The 20,062-nt window shown below is 37.8% G+C and overlaps 1 protein-coding gene across 1 annotated transcript; it reads right to left on the bottom strand.

Annotated features, from left to right (window-relative positions):
• Window positions 1-377: 377 nt before the first annotated feature.
• Window positions 378-6,095, bottom strand: LOC133783067 (diacylglycerol kinase 7-like). Its single transcript, XM_062222599.1, has 12 exons — window positions 5,622-6,095; window positions 4,745-4,867; window positions 4,519-4,656; window positions 4,305-4,390; window positions 3,811-3,898; window positions 3,076-3,151; window positions 2,829-2,911; window positions 2,580-2,650; window positions 2,193-2,270; window positions 1,934-2,021; window positions 1,482-1,598; window positions 378-799 (listed from the first exon to the last, which is right to left on the bottom strand). The coding sequence occupies exons 1-12, from the start codon at window positions 5,997-5,999 to the stop codon at window positions 641-643; spliced, it is 1,485 nt and encodes a 494-aa protein (XP_062078583.1). The 5' UTR covers window positions 6,000-6,095; the 3' UTR covers window positions 378-640.
• Window positions 6,096-20,062: the final 13,967 nt, after the last annotated feature.

Here is a 20,062-nt window from a genome sequence, read left to right as displayed (position 1 = left end):
ATGGCAACAGGATTAAATGCCAAAGGCAATTCCATCAACAATGGAAATTTTCAGAACAAGACGACGCCCCTCGGCAAAGCCGGAGAGACCACTGCCTTTGATGAACAAGGTGACAGTCAAAACTTTCAAAACTGTTCTTGTCATTGATGAACAAGAAGAGAAACATTCTATATGATATGTGTGTACATATGGAGAGAGAGAGAATAAACGATGGAATCATAATTATGATGCTTAATCATAATCATCATTAGCCTACCTCACTAACCCATTTTTTTCTCACTTAGAGAGAGAGAGACCAGACCACTGTTATTGATAATGGCTTTTAAAGCTTCAAAGTCTTTGTGTACCAAATACAAATAAGAATAACAATCAGCATATATGGGAGATGAGAACAAGAGCAAATTTGGTAAAATCATACATCAAACTTGTGAAATCAGTGAGTGACCTGGTGATTGAGCTAAAGAATCTTTTCTTTTCTCAGAGTTGGAGGTAAAAGTGATTCTTTTTCTGACTAACAAATAAATTCAATACATAACCCCCTTCCCTTGACGCCTAAAGATTATATTTTTTTTTTTACAACAAAGGCAATAATAAATAAACCCTGATTTACAGACCCTTGCAAACCTGTATAATCAATCACTCACTCCCCATTGATCATAGGAGACTGGAAAGGAACCCTTTTTATTTCCACAAATGTTGAAAATTCCTGCTTCAATGGCTGTTTCCATGGCTCCCCGTCCATTTGCATGTAGGCGTCTTTCCACTCGCCTCCTCTAATTTCCAACCGGATTGCGGCGGCCTGAAACAATAAAGTTGAAATCGTTAAATTGATTATGGCTGAAGCTGGCTGACCCCTCCAAAACATACAAGGAGCATGTGAATGGAACAGAACAGACTAAACATTCCAATCGGTCATCTCTTTCTACATTTTAATCATAACTCAAAAACATTTTGCAGTTTCAACTGTAAACTTAATGGTGTCAACTGTGAAGATTTATCAGCACAATGTTCCCCAGATGAGAGATTGTGCCCTGAATTATACTAACATCTTTGAGAATCAATGGCAGTAAATTTAGCACTGAACCACAATTGCCGCATTGCCTTTGTTTGAGTCAAGCACATAAAAACTTAAGAGCTAGAATGTCGTTGATCTTAAAATAATGAAACATTGCCTTCTCATATAGAGAAGTTATAACGATCAGGTTGCGTTCTGGGCCTAATCTTGTATGGCTTCCGCACATTCAATTTCTTATAAGTTATAACCTGGTCTCTGGTCAGAAGCATATCAATAAAGTTTGTACATTTATCAAGATCTCCGAAAAATAGAAGCCCCTACTAAATACCCAGCAGAAATTTTATATATATGATAATTCAACTTCACTTTGATTGCATGAAATAAAACGGTGCGGGTGCATTTTCTACGCAGAGTTATAACACACATATGATAGAATGAATATAAGATAAAAAATAAAGAGCAGTACCTGAGCAATGTGCTTGGCAGAGATGAGTTCGACCATAACAAATGATGCATGCCACCCGTGCTTAAGGCCAAAAATTTCTAGAAGACCATCATCAGCATGGGCCTCAACAAACTTTTTCTGTGAGAGCAATAAATGTCAAGATAAGCATTATTGACCTGAAACTTAAGTCCCTTCAATAACAGGGGATGTCATCATCATGTAAATTCTGAAGGAACCATATGGTACATGAGATCAAATATGGTAAGGGGCAAATTATGACGAGTGAGGTGAAAGTGTGAAACACAATAACTCCACAGTACTTGAGTATTATTGATGAGTCAGAGAAAAACAATAACTTCGTAAGTACTCGAGTATTTTCATGCTCGCATCTGCATAACCAACATACAGCATAGAAGAACATATAGCTAACAAACCCAATGAGAAATAACATTATAATGAGGAGAGATATATACCTTTTCCAAATAATCTGGCTTCAGATTGCCCCAGGGATGTCGTCCACTTCCATAGTTATGAAGATTTAAAGCAACAATAGCTCTTACACTAGAGGAACACAAAATTACAAAATGAGATATATAGAATAAGAAAATCAATGAAAAATGTATAAATGATGATAATACTTAGCGACAGAGATGGTACTTATCTAAGAAGAATAAGAAGAAACACATTGCCAGATAAAACTATATTGCAAATATAACAAACTCACAAACGTACCTTGACGGAACAGCAATTTGCTCCCATTCTGAGCAATTGACCTTTTTGACATGCAGCCTTAAAATATTTGTTAGTCCCCTGAGCCAAAAAAGTATTAAGACGTGTAAGCAAATACAGATTATGATCAAGGCAGAATATTGTTACACTTAATGACTACAGCTCTGAACAAATTATCAACCACAACAGGAGAGAATCATTTAAAAATATGCTTTGTGCTTTCACCCCTTGAGCCCCAGTAATTTTAGTAGGAGAAAAGCACAAGAGAATAAAATTAAATCAGAGTGGAATCCTACTTGCTGATAAATTATTTCCATCAGCAAACAACAAATCATAAAGCAGAACAACCCTCTTAACAAAACAAACTGCTTAAACTTAATGATATTTCACCTTAATCGTGGATCACTTGTACAAGGTGTAAAGAACCAACCTTGACCGCAACTATAACCAGAATAGATCAGCTGCGACAATCAATTAGAAGAGTTTAGCTGGTAAAATAAATAAGCATTGTGCCTTTTTTCCAGCAGGGTACATTTACATCAAGATACAAATATCCAAATAACAATTTTAGTTCTAAAAAATCATTGGTAATAGTCCGTAATCACGAAACTTTTCACATAATAAGATAACAAACCAGACCTTATTAGAAATTGGTCCTTGTGCCAGGTAAGGTTTCTCATTACGTAAATGATGAAAGCCGTAAGCCACCTGAGCATCCATTCCTGTAATATAAATCCAAAAAATAAGGAGGCTTGTGTAGAATGATAAAAACTACAGCCATGGACTGCTTCATATAAAACTAAGAGGGAGCGAAGCCACACACACACATATACTTATACAGAATAATTATCAGCTCTTAGACAAGTCAAAAATCACACAAACATACCTATGCTAAAGTAATTATAAAATACTCCTTCATAACAAGTCTTTTTCTCAGGCAACTCCCCTTCAATCTCCAACCCCTGCATTTAAATGCATTTCACCTATTTAGGTTAATTTGTTCACATGAAAAAAATAAATTTAATACTTCACATTTCACAAAGACTGACACAAAACATACTCTAAGTTTAATATGCAGCACATCAAAGATTTCAAAACAAAGTTAATTTTCTTACAAGCAATTAAAAAAATAGCATTAACAAAAGTTAAATTTTCCATGTTTATATTGTTTTATATATCTTGACGATTAGAATAAATCTCTCTAGATATAAACACTAGAATGAAAACAGGAAAAAAAAAACAATTAATTACATCCAAACTTCCAAAATCCCATCAACTAGCCTCTACAATTTTATTTTTCTGCATGAATTATAAGATTCAAAAGAATGATGCACAAGAAATTGCCTAATGTCACATCTAGCATTATACACAGTCCAGAGCAGAGCAATAGATTATATGCTATAATGCTATATAGTCCACCTTCTCACTGATTATTCTTACTTAAAAAAAAAAAAAACTTTTGTGAGGCTTGAACAATATGAGAACCTAATATTTCATAGCAGAGCAACAGCACAGATACTAAAAGTAGTTTTATAACAGAATCATTCACAAACAGATATTGCTTCACAGAAAGAACCTGTTAAAAATAAATAAATACAAGCAAACTAGCTAAATCCACAACCTCATCAAGAGCGCACTCTTCTGTATGCTTCAGAGAATGAGGTGGATCCACAACTTCTCCAGCAGGCATTGACAATAGAACTTGCCAACTGCATCATTAAATTCATATTAGCCTTCTACCACAAACAAGTTCTAACCAAAAGAAAAGAGAATAAAATCTATCAAACCTAAGAATAAGATAAAAAAACAGCACATGTAATCATTGTAAGTGTAGAGAAATTCCATTCACTTTCTATTTGATATGTTTAATGAGACCTCTTTCATTTATCATATATCTTGGCAACACTTGATTGGGTTCTAGAAAAGCTGTTGACTTGGCCAGACAAACAAAACTATGCAGCAAGACATTGTTGTACTCCTTAACAAACTTCAAAAACCCACTAACAAAGGACTACAAAGAGTAAATTTGTGGGTACCCAATTAAGAAAAGATATCAATAATGCCACCAAATCAAGACCATATCTCTATTTGAATAACAAAGAAGAAATGATTTACCTATCCAAACGACAAATTTGACCAGTAGTAGCCTTGGTGAGTGATTTTTTAATGGCTGATTTCCACGCAAAAGGAAAAGAACCACCCTGTTGAAAACATGAACATCTAAACAATCAATGCTCCACAAGACAAGGGAGGCAAGACTTTTATAATTCAACATTGGGTTGAAGAAAACCTTCTTATATAATTCAACATTCAATAAAAGAAAACCTACCCAGCCAAAACTCCTAGATAGGTCATTTCCTGTACCAAGTGGAATTACTCCTGTGGGAGGAACTGGAAGCCGATTCTGTTTGTTAAGTTCCCCAAGACATCCCAGTACCCAACCAACAGTACCATCACCGCCTGCAACCTGACCAATCATCCCAGTTAACAATTGGTGATATCCAAAATTAAAACATCAAGTGAAACATGCTAGCATCACTCCACTAATGTCATACCATAACTCTCATCTTTTCACGGCACTCTTTAGCAACGGAGTCACCAAGTTGAGCTAACAGTTCAAGGCAACCCAGTCCATAACGGACAAATTCATGAGGCTTCACATCTGATAGGTCAAAAACCTGCATTAAATTTATATATTGCCAATTCAAAAAACACCCGAGAACAATATCTAATACAGGAAAAATAGGTTCACAGTACAGAGAGAGGTTGAAGGAAAAAGAACAAAACTTGCAATCCTACTCCAACTAGCACATGATCTTTCAAAACATTCAATTGACAGTTGGTTTCAAGTTCGTCATTGGTCATCTCAGTGCACAAGCATATCAACTTAAAAACAGAAATCAACACTCATATAGAGCTGTCCTGAAAGACCCCATCAGAAAAAGAAAAAAAAAGTAGGTGGGCACGTAAAATGTGCCTCAAATGGATAGTGCAAGATTCTAATTTAAAAGAATGAGAGCCAAAATACAAAACAACAAGCCTCAAAATAAGAAATCCATGACAAATCCTGTGCCATAACACAACCAACTAGTAAATATGACAGAACAATTCCTAGAAGTACCAATATCACTTCACATTCTCAACCCCATCATTGTTCATAACTATGATCCCTCAATAGGCTACGGCTATATTATCAAGTCCAGCAACTGAAACACACTACAAAATTCATTAGAAACAAGACTTTACCGACATCAAAATTCAAAACTAGATACACGTGCATGCATGCATAAGTAAAGTACAAACCTTTCAGCGAAAAACAAAAACAAAAGAGGAACTTTCTCATTGGTTGGTTACAAGTAAACGAAAAATCAGAACCCAATTTTCATCGAAAATCGTGAGAATTTTGAAAGACTCAAACAGAAAAACACATACCTGTTCTTCCCCCATTAACTGCTGAAGCCTCTCCTTGAGCATGGGCCCATGGCGACCACCGCTATGCGAATTGATGAAAACCACCATGGGACACAAGGGCGAGTGCTTTTGCTCCTCAGCCCCATCGACATCGCCGCCGGCGATGGAAGCGTCGGCGTCGCCACGTTCCTGGAGACGAGTCTCACCGGCGGTAGGGTCCTTGAACCTAATAGAGTCACGCATAGCGAGACGCAAGTATCGAGGCATGAAAAGCTTCCGCTTCAACTCCTCCTTATCAATCCTCATTCCAGTCAGTCCGCACCCCCGAAACGATTCGATCATTGATGACCTCGCCTGGATCCGGGTCGGGTACTCGCCGGCCTTCGACGGCGAGCCCATTGTCTTCTTCCTCCTCCCTCTGAGAAAAAAGTTTTTCTTTTTTTTTCTTAAATTGAAAAAAAAAATCAAAAGCACAATCTTGCTAAAAAAACCCCAATATCCAAATATCACATCATTATCGTATTATATATATAAACTATACCGTATACGACCAATACGTATAGGTTGAATATGTAATAAATATATATAAATACAATAATATATAATTAATTATTCTAGATAGAGGATAGTTCGGCCTGGAAATTTTGGCTTTTAGATTTAATTATTATTTTTATTTCTTTATTATTATAATTTTAATTTTAATATTGGCGGCAGTTACACTGAAAAATTAAATAAAAATTCGATTTTTTTCTTTCGAATCTCCGGTCCGGTCTGCCGTGTTTTACTTTATTTTGACGAAAGTACCCTTGTTAATAGTTTTATTTGCAGAAATGCCAGTGTAGTGGTGCTCTTTTTATTTTTGATTATCTGTCATAATTAAATATTCGAATTTTCCAACCAAAAACAGCTACTAACTACTCAATTTCCCTTTTTATTTTTTTATTCAATTTTTATTTCATTATTTTTAGGGATTTGAGTGTGTTTAGGGTATAAGAATTACGTGTCAAGAAATAAAAGAATATGCCTACTTGATTATTTGCCAGAAATGCCACCATGTGAAGAAAGATAATCCAAAAATTTGACTTTAAACAAAATCAAAACTTTATGAGAATGTAATAAAGTTTCACTTTTTATTTATCTAAAAAGATAGAAGTAAATAATTAAAAAAGTCAATAATTACCGCCGTGTTTGTAAATAATTTATCTTATGTCAGGAGAAAAGTTATCTTTTTTTGACTGTGACTACTCCAAAAGAATATGCCTACTTTTTCACGGTTATAGATTATTTTTATTTTCATGTTATGACACATGTGATTTTTAATTTGGAAATTTGATAAATCATACTTATATTAGCTTAATAATTAAAATTTGAACCAAAGTTAACCATCATATGATATCAATGCTTATCTTTCATTTAATACCAAAAATACTCCTTTCATAACACATTTCCTCTCTATTCTCCCTCTTCCTCTCTACTCCTCTTCACCATACCTCTCTTCATCATACATTCTCTCTCACTCTCTCTTCACCATACGTTTTACACACAAGATTTTTATACTAAAATCTTGCAAGAAAGATACACATTCGGACATTGTGGATTGTTTGAGGATAAACACCAAGCTTTGTGTTATTTTTGCTCATAGTGAAGAGATTAAATGGGTAAGTGATTTTCTTTAATTCTTGTTGTTGTTGGTTGCTTTTATGATTCATAATGCTGTTTAGATGTTGGATCTATAGTTTATTGGTATTTTTTGCTGTTTTTTTGGGTGAAAATCGTGTTATGTGAAAATCTGCGTTTTCTTGGGTTCCCTGAGTTTTTTCTAAATGCCCGATAGTGTCCGATAGAGGCCCGATACATGCACGACAGTTGTTGAGTTTCAAGGTTAGGGATGAAGGTCCGATGGCAACCCGATGGTTGCCCGATAGTTTGTTTACCCGATGGTTATAAAGGTGCGATGGCTACCCGATGGTTGCCCGATTATTATTTTAAATCTATACACCATTTTTAAGTACGATAATGGATCGATAGTAGTCCGATATATGCCCGATTGTTATTATTAAGTTACTGCGGACCTAATAGTACGATGGTACACGATGTTACCCGATACTTGCCCGATATTAGTGTTTTAAGTGATCAAAAACATAAATAAAACTTTGCCCGATACTGCCCGATATGGGCCGATACTAGTACGATGCCAAAACATTTGAACTAAATTTCGACATTTTGTTGCAATTTACTGAATTTTTTTTTTCTTTGTACATGATAGGGTCAACTTTGTTCGCGTACTTAATGTATAATGGTGTTTGGGAGCGTGAAGGTAGAGATTGGGATTTTAATGGAGCCGAAAATTTAACGTTCGAGTTGGAGAAGGACATAACTTACTCACAACTTGTTGAACTTTTGTACTCAGAGCTGGAGGTTGACAAAGTGCAGTATGACCTAAAATTAGAAGTGAATTATAAGTACATGAAAGAGTTAATGTATCGGCCTGAACTTATAAGGAATGACAAGGGTGTAAGTGTAACGCCCCAACTCCAGGGACCGCTACAATGCACATTGTAAACAGTGCTAAACTCGCTAATCGAGTCGTTTGGCCATAAACGTGTGATGGACCCAAAACGGGTATGTTTAAAAATTTATACTCGCAAGCGCACGAATCGTATTTATAGAATAGTTTTCGTGTAAGCACGAGATCGAACCCAAGGGAGTTGTCTAAAATAAAAAAGAAAACTATTTTAAATCAAAAGTAATAAATTCTAACATAGCTCCAAAGATTGATGAATTTTAATATTATGAACAAAAAATAAAAGATTGAAAATAAAGCTATTTAAGAGAATAAAAATAAAGCAATAATGAGTTGACAATAAGTGTTAAAAGAAAAGATTATTAAGATACTAGAATCCACAAAATGTAAGTTTAATAATATTTATTAGTATATTGATTCCCAAGTTTTAGTGATAGTTAAAATAATTTAAACTATCATTTTCCAAAAAGATTTATAATTTTAAACACAAGTTTCTTATAAAAAGGTAGGATTTTTCTTCACTTTTCAAAATTATAATTTCAAAGCATTTAGTGTAAATCAATCTAATGAAATAACAAATAAATCAATGAACATTATTTATAAGGCAAAACATAATATTTTTGTTCTAAGCATGGATGTGTACAATTTAATGACACATCTTACACAAAGAATATTATGTTTATGCACTAATGAAGAACAAAGTGTAAATATGTTCTAACAATCTAAAATACAAGATATTTAAGATGAAAGAAATATATGTAGAAGAAAAATCCATAAACTTTGTTGTATTACAAGGGAAATCAACATACAACATAAATATTACCTAGTTACAAGTTGCTTCATCATGATCTTAATAATCTTATGAAAAAGATTAGAAGCACATAACTAGAGTAGAAATTACAAAATAAAAGACATACATACTTGCAAAATGCTCTTGAAAAACCCAAATGGAAGAGAGAATGGTAGAGAGAAAATGAGAGAAAAAGATGGTAACCAAAACATTAAGCACCCCAAAATGGTCTTCAAAACTCTTATTTATAGCCAAAATGAGATTATTAAACTAATCAATTTAAATTAAGTAAATTGATTAAATTAATAATAATATGGTAAATAGGGGTAAATTGTAGGAGTGATGATGATTTTGGGGTAAAAAGTGTGTAGAAAATGGGTAAAAAGTTGGCCATTTTGTCATAGGGGACAAAATGTAAAATGATGGGCTCAAGATGTGTTATATGGCAGCAAGAGGCGGCTGGGGCGTTTTGGGCCCTGCTGGGCGAGCTGGGGCGTCTGGGCCGGTTGACAGGCCCACGGGCTTGGGCTGCTGGAAAATGGCAGGAGGCCCATGGAGCTGGAAAATGGCAGGAGGCCCATGGAGCTGAGCGTTTATGCTTGGCGTTGGAGGCATATATGCTGAAGGAGATGCTGAATTTAGGTGGACAAGTGGCGGCAGGAGAGGAAGCTTGCTGGAGGCATTTGGAATTGATTGTTGGAGGAGCTGAAGAGTTTCAGGGGGTGCAGGCGTGGGAAAGAGGAGCTTTCAGCATGGGCTTGGGCCTTGGGCCAGGCTTGGGCTGGCTGAACATATTTCAACAATGCCATTTTCCACCTCTTTTTTCAGCAAAAATGCCACTCTTTATCTTCATTTTTCTTACTTTTTAAGAGTAAAAAAAAACACCAAAATCCCTAACAAAATAAACATAAATTAAATCAAATTCAAATATTTTCAATTATAAAATAAATCATATTAGTTCATTGAAAATATTAATTAAAACTTAATTTGATTGAACATTTAGTTTCTCTAAAACAACATTTTTTTTACCTCAAACTAAACAACATTAATTCAAATAATTAACTACAATATTTTACAACAAAATAACTATAAAAACACACAAAATTATATAAAATCAAAATAAGACTAATAAATTTAAAATTACTTAAAAACTTAATAAGTTAATTAAAAAACTCAAGAACTAAGCAACAATTAGCATATAAAATATGGTAAAATAACTCTATTTTGTAGAGTTATCAACGTGTAACTAGGTGTGATTAGCGGTTTAGGGGTTAAAAACTTCGATTAAGATATAACGTTTCACTAGAACGTTTACTGTATACATTGGGATCCCAAAAATATAATTTCAGAGTTTATTACAAGAAAATGTTTACAACAGGCCGTTCTAACCGGCAAAACAGGGTTCAGACCTAGTTCCACTTTCAAACCTCGCCCAAGTATTGGTCGAGCAGCTGCATATGTACACGTCATCACCTAAGCTCTCCAACTCAAGGATGGTCCAGCTTTCTTTTTCCTTTACCTGCACCACAAAGCACCCGTGAGCCGAAGCCCAACAAGAAAACTCATATGCTCATAAACAGTCATATCATGATATCAAATCATATTTGGCATGTCTAGCATTCATAGCTCTATTCAGCATGCAAATGAATTCAAACAGATGCTGGGATATCCAGGATAAGAAAACCTGGCCTTTTGATTGGAGGACTATCAAGTCAATCCTAATCAGATGAGTGTCGTAACACTAGAGGTTCTGATAAACCATGCTGAGTGACCGACAAGCGAATCACTAACTCAAGTGGAAGGGTGGCTGTTGGGTAAGCCTCTAACCTTCGAAAGGTTCTGGTAAACCATACTGAGTGACTGACAAGCACGTCACTAATTCAAATGGAAGGCTGGCTGTTGGGTAAGCCTCTAACCTTCAACAGGTTCTGGTAACCATACTGAGTGACCAACAAGCAAGTCAGGGGGGCCTCAGTGCTCAAGCCATGCATATGATGATCAAAATGATCATGCAGAGCCCGTAGCTCTGATCAGATGAGTGAATATCACTTTGAGGTCCTGGTAAACCATACTGAGTGACTGACAACCAGGTCACTAGGGGCCCAGTGCCCATTTCCTGCAATGGCTCTACATGACTAGCCTTTAGCTAGATAAATGCTTGTTTATATTCATCGAACTTGAGGTCGGTCCTGCATTAATGCTCTTGGAGTCATTCAATGTAGAGGGTCGATTAGGTCCAATCGACATAGCTTGTACTACTCACCAGGGTTGTCATGACTAGTGAGTTAGCACAATGTGACCAGTGCCCAGTACCACTGCCGAACCTGACTAATAAGTCACAGCTTCACAGTTGATACTAGCACCTTTGCCAATTCTGACTAATTAGTCAGAGCCATGCATGAGTAAGCAGTGCTATCAATGAGTATCATATGTCAACTATCCAAGAATAGGGCATTCAACATGCTTACTAAATAGTTACTAGCATACTTATGAACATGCACAAACACAGAGGCTCAAGCTCTGGCCAATCTCATATTCATCATTCATGGCATGCCCTAACCACATGTTTCTCGTGCATCACATGCATCACACTTAATCATCCAGCACGCCTCAATAATAATCATATGCAAATGGGCAAGATCGCCAAGCATTCATTATGCTATCAATGTTTACATTTAAACATCCAACATGCATCAAACATAGCCATGCATGTCACATATGGGGTGCAGTTTTCATACCTTGGGTCCAAGCACAGGTTACCAACAAACGAACCACAAGAACGATCCCGATTCCAAGCCTCAAGAGATAACCTAGTCACAACCATAATATAAAACCTCATCAAAATGAGTAAATAAATACTTCCAAACCCAACCCAAGCCTCCGAGACATCGAATCCCACTCAACTAAGTAGTAGGATCGATCCCGGGCCCTTAGAGCTAAGTTTCCATCACAAAAACACACTTTTGGGCAACTTTTCCCTTAAGGGCCGCGGCCCTACATGGCCATGCCGCAGCCCGCCCCCCTGGCAGAGCCTCCTCCATCTTCTTCAAGCTAGGGCCGCGGCGCCCAAGAACAGGGCCGCGGCCCAACCTCGCACCAGCCACTTTTCTTCATTTTTTCCATTTTAAAACCTTCCAAAAACCCATCAAAACATTTCCAAATCATCAAATCAAAGTTCCCAAAATCCCCAATGGTCCAAAACCACCAAAACCCAAGGCTCAAACAAACTAAAAACTCAACGATTCACAAAATCCAATTCAAGCTTAAAAACTTTTAAAAACTTAAAACTTAAACCTGAATTACCTCCGATTGAGTTGTTTCCAACTAAATCCTCCGGTCAATAAGCTTCTAATTCTCCTTAGGATTGCTATGCCTCGATCCTTGCTTGATTCCGAGTCCTAGAACTCAAGATACCTTCGAAAATGCGATCGGGAAACGAAAAGGGAACTTTAGGGAGAGAGAACGTACCGAACGTTCTTTTTATTTTCTTAAAAGGTTACTTCAAGCTTAAGTAGCTTCCAATAAAACCTAATGCTCGGGGTCCCGAAAACACCCCCGGGGACATTATAGTCAAAACTTCCAGAATTTCCCCCTGATCTTACTAACTCCCAATTTATCACCAAATATTAATTCTCATTACCCAATAACCCGGTAATGCTCTAAATACCCCTTGACTTACTCCAAGTCAAGCTTAAATCCCGTTGTGACTTTCCCACTAGCTTACCTCCTAAGATCGTCTTGTGCCAGGTAACCCTGGCATAACCAGATAATAACAAAGCACCACGCCCATTTCACATATATGCCAAAAATGCCCTAAATGGCCAAAATATGAAAATCACCCAATTAATCACAAATGGGTTCACATGCATATTTAATACACCTAAACATGCATATTATCATTAAATAGCATAATAAATCAATTATGGCCCTCCTGGCCTCTTAATCAAAGTCCTAAACCTTATTAGGAAATTTGGGGCATTACAACTATCCCCTCCTTACAGAAATTTCGTCCTCGAAATTTATCTGAATAGCCCGGAATAAGAATTCTGCACAACTGATTCCAGTTCCCAGGTCGTTCTCTCGACCTCATTGTTCTGCAACATACCTTTGATCAAGGTACACTTTGTTCCTCAGATTCTCATAACTCAACTCATAAATTCTTTCAACCCATGTCCACTGCATGGAAATGCATAACACAATGTACCACCATCAGAACCAAAACTATGGTTCAACAAAAGGTAATCACCCTCTGCATTGAATGACTCCAAGAGCATTAATGCAGGACCGACCTCAAGTTCGATGAATATAAACAAGCATTTATCTAGCTAAAGGCTAGTCATGTAGAGCCATTGCAGGAAATGGGCACTGGGCCCCTAGTGGCCTGGTTGTCAGTCACTCAGTATGGTTTACCAGGACCTCAAAGTGATATTCACTCATCTGATCAGAGCTACAGGCTCTGCATGATCATTTTGATCATCATATGCATGGCTTGGGCACTGAGGCCCCAGTGACTTGCTTGTTGGTCACTCAGTATGGTTACCAGAACCTGTTGAAGGTTAGAGGCTTACCCAACAACCAGCCTTCCATTTGAATTAGTGACGTGCTTGTCAGTCACTCAGTATGGTTTACCAGAACCTATCGAAGGTTAGAGGCTTACCCAACAGCCACCCTTCCACTTGAGTTAGTGATTCGCTTGTCGGTCACTCAGCATGGTTTATCAGAACCTCTAGTGTTACGACACTCATCTGATTAGGATTGACTTGATAGTCCTCCAATCAGAAAGCCAGGTTTTCTTATCCTGGATATCCCAGCATCTGTTTGAATTCATTTGCATGCTGAATAGAGCTATGATTGCTAGGCATGCCAGATATGATTTGATATTATGATATGACTGTTTATGAGCATATGAGTTTTCTTGCTGGGCTTCGGCTCACGGGTGCTTTGTGGTGCAGGTAAAGGCAAGAGGAAGTTGGACCATCCTTGAGTTGGAGAGCTTAGGTGATGACGTGTACATATGCAGCTGCTCGACCAATACTTGGGCGAGGTTTGAAAGTGGAACTAGGACTGAATCCTGTTTTGCCGCTTAGAACGGCCTGTTGTAAACACTTTCTTGTAATAAACTCTGAAATTATATTTTTGGGATCCCAATATATACAGTAAACGTTCTAGTGAAACGTTATATCTTAACCAAAGTTTTTAACCCCTAAACCGCTAATCACACATAGTTACACGTTTATGGCCAAACGACTCGATTTGCGAGTTTAGCACTATTTGTAATGTGCATTGTAGCGGTCCCTGAAGTTGGGGCGTTACAATTTTTCTATTTGTCAATGCTTTTGAAGAAGCCAGATGAATTTGTTCCCCTTTTTGTGACTTTGGTGGAGAAGAATATCATTGTTGATCGTAATCCTCCACCAAGTACTGTTAAGGATACTCGTAGTGAGGTTGGGACTTATGTTCCAGAAACAAATCCGGAGGTGCTGGTAGCCACTGCTGTACCTGAATTAAACCCTTTCATACCGACAGTTGATCATGTAGCACAAATGCCATTTCATGATGATTTTCCTGATTGTCCTGACCCTGAAAATGATTTTGAGGGCAATGACGATTTTCTTGATTATCCCGAACCTGATGCTGATTTTGATTGCAATGAAGATGTAAGAGACAACCAAGAAACAGAGGTCCGTTCTCAAGCTTTGAGCCTGAGTCCACTGTCGTACCAAATACCGAGGCAAACAACATGTAGAAGTAGACCCCGTAAAGAAGATCGCCAAACACCTGGTACTAGTAGTAGTCGTCCAGACGGAACAAATGATGCTAGAGAATTTAGTGATCCACTCTCTTCTTCGACATATTATAGTAAATTCAAAGCTCAGATGTTTACAAGAGAAGACATTGAGGATAATAGTCACTATATATCTATGGGTGGCACATCGGGCGGGGAGATTCATTTAGGAAAGTTTTTCAGAGACAAGGAACATTTAAAGAAGGTTGCTGGCTTGTTTGCAATGAAGAAGGGATTCGACTTTATAGTTAAGAAGTCTGGTACTGATGTTTGGTACATGACATGCAAGAATCCTGATTGTGGGTGGAGGTTAAGAGGGAAGAAGAAGCAACTTTCTAACATGTTCGAGGTGACAGCATTTGAAAATGTACACACATGTTCCCTCGATGTTCGAAAAAAAGATAACCGTCAAGCATCACCTTTGGTAGTTGCCGAACTGATCAAGGTTAAATTCTCAGTTAACGGTTCAGATTATTTAGCCTCCAAAATAAGAGAAGATATGAAGAATTCTTTCGGGATCAAAATGAGTTATGAGAAGGCTTGGAGATGCAGAGAGAAAGCACTCCACATAGTTAGGGGTACGCCTGAAGCTTCATATTCGAAGTTACCTGGGTACTTGCACATGCTGCAGTTGAACAATCCCGATTCCATTACTGATTTCAAGGTAGACGAGGGTCGCTTCAAGTATTGCTTTTTTTCTCTGGGTGCTTGTAGGCGGGGATTCAAGTTTTGTCGACCTGTTATATGTATTGATGGGTCCTTCTTGAAAACTAGGTATGGTGGCCAAATGTTGTGTGCCGTGGCATTGGATTCATACAGCCACATATTTCCGATTGCTTTCACAATAGTTGACAGTGAGAACCACGACTCTTGGACCTATTTCATGAGGAAGTTGAAACAAGCGATTGGTGATGTTGAGAACTTAGCATTCGTATCGGATAGGCATCAAAGCATTGTTCATGCTATGCACCCCATGGCGCATGCTACCACCACATTATTATGAACGTGGCTAGCAAGTTCAAGACTGATTGCTTCACGGTTCATATTTACAGTTGTGCATACTCGTATAAGAAGACAGATTTTGAAAGAGAATTTGAGAAGATAAAAGCAATGGATGTTCGAGTTGCACTATATCTTGAGGGCATTGGATTTGAAAGATGGGTTCGTGCGTACTTTCCAGGGGACCGTTACAATGTAATGACAAGCAATTGGGCTGAAAGTTTCAACAGCAAAACTAAGGACGCAAGAGCCTTCCCGATCACTGCTTTTGTTGAATTCATCAGGTTTACTATTCAAACATGGTTTGCTACTCGAAAGGAAAACGCTGAAAAGTGTAGCACGACTCTATCACCAGTTATGGAGGGGGACTTGTCATGTCAATTTGAGAAATCTCGGTTCTTAAGCGTCGGCCGAGCTGGACCTTATACATTTAATGTCCACCCCGGAGGAACAGTTCAGAGTGGTGGTATAGTTGATTTGGAGGCACGAACATGCAGTTGCAGCCTATTCCAAATCATGAAGATTCCTTGTCCACATGCATGTGCTGCTGCTCAAGAACGAAATATTAGCATGTACGCATTGTGCTCTGAATATTACACAAGAGAGAGTTGGAAGAGCACATATGAGGGGACAATTATGCCAGTTGGTGATGAGGATGATTGGGAATTGCCTGAAGACATTAAGAACATCCAAGTTGGAGTACCGATTGAGAAGAAACCTGTAGGCCGACCGAAGAAGCAAAAGGTCGGACGAATTAGGAAAAATCGATATCCTTCTAATGGAGACAAGGTTGTGATACAACGATGTTGTAGCAAGTGTGGTGGTAAAGGGCACAACAAAGCGTCTTGCAAGTACCGAGGTTAAATTGTTTTGTTTGTATTCTAGTTGACCTATTATGTTTTATTTCTGCTTGAACTAGTAATATTTGTTATGTGCTGGATTTTGCAGGTTTTTTTTCTGTTTTTTTCTTCATTATGAAACTCTTAAATATGTAATAATCCAGTGTTGGTTCGATAGTGCACGATGTCGGTACGACAATGCACGATATTTTTTGTTGTATGATTATTTAAATGTATCTTACAATATGGTACGACATTGCTCGATGTAGTACGATAGTTAATGTACGACATTAGGGTACGATAATGTACGATATTGGTCCGATAATGGTACGATGGTATAGGTTCAGTACAGTTTCGTGAAATTTGTGAGGCATGTGAGGGTACGATAGAGTACGATAGTGATCGACGATAGTACGATGGAAAGATTAAGCACATTAAAATGTAGTAATTACAAAAAGAGCAATCAAAAAAATTATACAATACAAAAAAATTAAGACCGTTCAACATAAGTTTTGGTAGAATAAGTCTACACACCACCTTTGCCTAAAAAGTTTCATATTATTGTCAGTTACATTATCAAATGGTAGTTGTAGAAGCTTATGTTCAATATGCTCAATTACGTAACATCCGCAATCGCCATTGCATTAGAAAATAAACAATAATTTAATAAATTTTGTAATTAAGAAATAATAATTAATATGTGATATTTAATAAAGTTCACCTGGATTTTGTTTGCGGTACGAATTCACGTGGAGTGAGTTTCCAATCGAAGGGTCTGACCTGGCTCTCTGATGCTGTCAACTGAGGCGCGAGTATAACGTCATGGTTCTCAAATAAACCGGACTGTCGCAAGACCGACGGGAAAATGGTACACCAGTCAACCATCAAGCTGATTAAATCGTTTTCGGAAATTGATCCAATACTGGAGTCAAAGATGTTGAGCATCCACCCATTCAGGTCTGCCTCTACAGCTACCCAATGCAATTGGTCTTTCAAGAAGAGGGCAAAATAAATGAACTCCTTGTTCTGCCAACTCGGTAAGAACTGGACTGCATCACCCCTAACCAAGTCCAATATACTGTCATCCCAACTAAATCTAGAGTAGTCAGAACCTGGAAAAGCGTCCCACCGAGCCTTCAATGATTCGGGAAAAATTGTAGGCATAACAACACATTTCTGAGGGTACACGTTAGGATAAAATTCTAGACACCTCCTCATGAGATGGAATGCTGCATCTAAATGCTACATTAAAGGAAAATTAAGTCAGTAACCACATTATCGTACCAAAATAAATAAACAAAAAACTATCAAACATGAATATAGTACCTATCGTACCCCAATCGTACCATAATCGTACCCCAATCGTACATGAATATAGTAACAAAATAACAACAATAAAACCTTCTATCGTACCCATATCGTGCTAATGTCGTACCATCATCGTACCTTTATGGCAAAAACTAGTATTATACAACATCGTACCCACTAGCGTCCCACTGTCGTACCATCATCGTACATTATCGTACGACCATCGTACCTATATAGTCCCACTACAAATTCTAAAATCACGATGGTAATAGTAACTACTTAACAAATTATATCGTACCCCTATCGTGCTAATGTCGTACCACAATCGTACCATTGACATATAAACAGTTTATAATTTGACACTTATAATTATCGTACTACCATCGTACATCAATCGTACCTATATCGTACCACTACATATAGAAACATTTAAATAAATTTTCAACATTATTTAATTATGAAGTTATAGAAAACTTACAGAGTCAGAAAGCCATGTCCTCGGAGTATGCAGTTTCAGGAACCAAGCAACATCGTGTGTCCCTAAGAAGCATTCCCTCGGATATTTATTGCCAATGGTGCCAAGCAACCACTTGTGAAAGGTCATAAGTAATTTACCATCAACAACCCTCAATGGATCCACATTCACTGTTGCCTTCGATTTCTTATTCCTTTTCCTCATTGCAGTGTACTCATCGAACCACCTAGGCCTCTTTCTTTCTCTCCTCTTCTCCGGTGCTGGTGGAGCTATGTTTAAGAATTGTACTTCAGAATCTTCAGTATCTCCGATTACAGTAATTTGCATATCCTCTGGTGTGCGAAAAATGTGATCATCTACATCATCAGGTTTGTAATCGTTAGGGAGAATGTCTTCATCTACAGGAGACTGAGGGCCTTCTTCAGTGGACTGAGGGTGTGGATTTGGAACTGGCCTACTAAGATCTTCCATCATTGTCATCAGCTTCTGCAATTGACCCAAGATCTCGGACTGACCTTTAATAAGGGCACTTTGTTGCCTTTCAACCTTTTCCAACCTGGCCAAAATCATAGAGTAGCCTGGTTGCTCAGCTTGGGAGGAGGTGCTGGCATGAGGTGTTGATGAGGGAACCTCAGTTGCCTCAGGTTGAGCTGGTGGAACCTCCTTAAAAATATTTGCTGCTTCTGCTTGCTCAGCTAACTTTTCAGCAAGCTTTTCAGCCTGGCTCTGTAAGGCTTCCTGGGTAGGCTGTCCATCGGGACCCACCTCTATTTCCTCTAACCCCATGTCCACATACAATGGGGCTTCATTGTCTGCAAGGGTCCTCACATACTGTTCTTCAGCAGGTCGGACACACAGGTAGGGGTATACTGTCAACTGCCACAAAAAACAATGCATATTTAGATTGGAAAGCAAAACAATATAAAAATAAGTAATTGTCATCGGTGAAAAATGGTACACTATCGTACCCCAATCGTACCATATCGTACACATATCATGCAATTATCGTACCCATATCGTACCTCATCATACCAATATCGTACCTCTACAACTACATCAATAAAGAATGCATATCGTACCCCCATCGGACCATCATCGTACCAAATCGTACCCCTTAGCCAGTTTTCAACCAGTTGGCAAAAAACCCCATAATCGTACTCAAATCGTACCCTATCGTATTCCTATCGTGCAGTACCCATAAAATTGCATATCTAGAAAAAAATATAGAACATTCAAAAGTAAAGTAAAAGCTCACCTTTTTGGCAAACAACTTAATAAGTTGCTCTTTGTGTATCTCTACTTTCTCCTTGCTCTGCCAGTTGATCATTCTTGGAATGCCTTGGCCCAATCTCACAGCATAATCCTGACCCAACTCAATGATGGACTCAAAAGCCCAATACTGCAATGCTGCAGCATACCCATAAATAGAGTACTTGGCCTCCTTCTGAGTCTTTCCTTTCTCAATCTTCTTCTGTAAATGCTTCTTCATTTCAACAAAGTCTTTTTGACAAGTTTGTAACAACTTCTGGTATGATATCTTCCCCCACGGGTACTGGAAAAAGAAGTCAACGTCGTCTACCATCTTCAACATGTCAGTCCAAACCATCAACTTCTCCTCACGACCTTTCAAAACACCCTCAACTAATAAGCACAAACCCATCTTGTACACATCATCAACTATTTGACAACTCTCAAAAGTTCTGTGCAGTTGCCCTATGCTCACTGGGGAATGGCCATTGAAG

The sequence above is a fragment of the Humulus lupulus genome, chromosome 6 (assembly GCF_963169125.1).
Source record: "Humulus lupulus chromosome 6, drHumLupu1.1, whole genome shotgun sequence".
Taxonomy (NCBI): Eukaryota; Viridiplantae; Streptophyta; class Magnoliopsida; order Rosales; family Cannabaceae; genus Humulus; species Humulus lupulus.
This window is presented reverse-complemented; position numbering and strand designations above follow the sequence as displayed.

Bases quoted from the DNA above. Each gene is read 5' to 3' on its own strand.
- LOC133783067 (XM_062222599.1), bottom strand. From the start codon at position 5,999: ATGGGCTCGCCGTCGAAGGCCGGCGAGTACCCGACCCGGATCCAGGCG. The intron at 4,657-4,744 runs GTATGACATTAG...ATGATTGGTCAG, and splicing joins GTGAAAAGATGAGAGTTATG to GTTGCAGGCGGTGATGGTAC. The intron at 3,899-4,304 runs GTAAATCATTTC...TTAATGATGCAG, and splicing joins CAAATTTGTCGTTTGGATAG to TTGGCAAGTTCTATTGTCAA.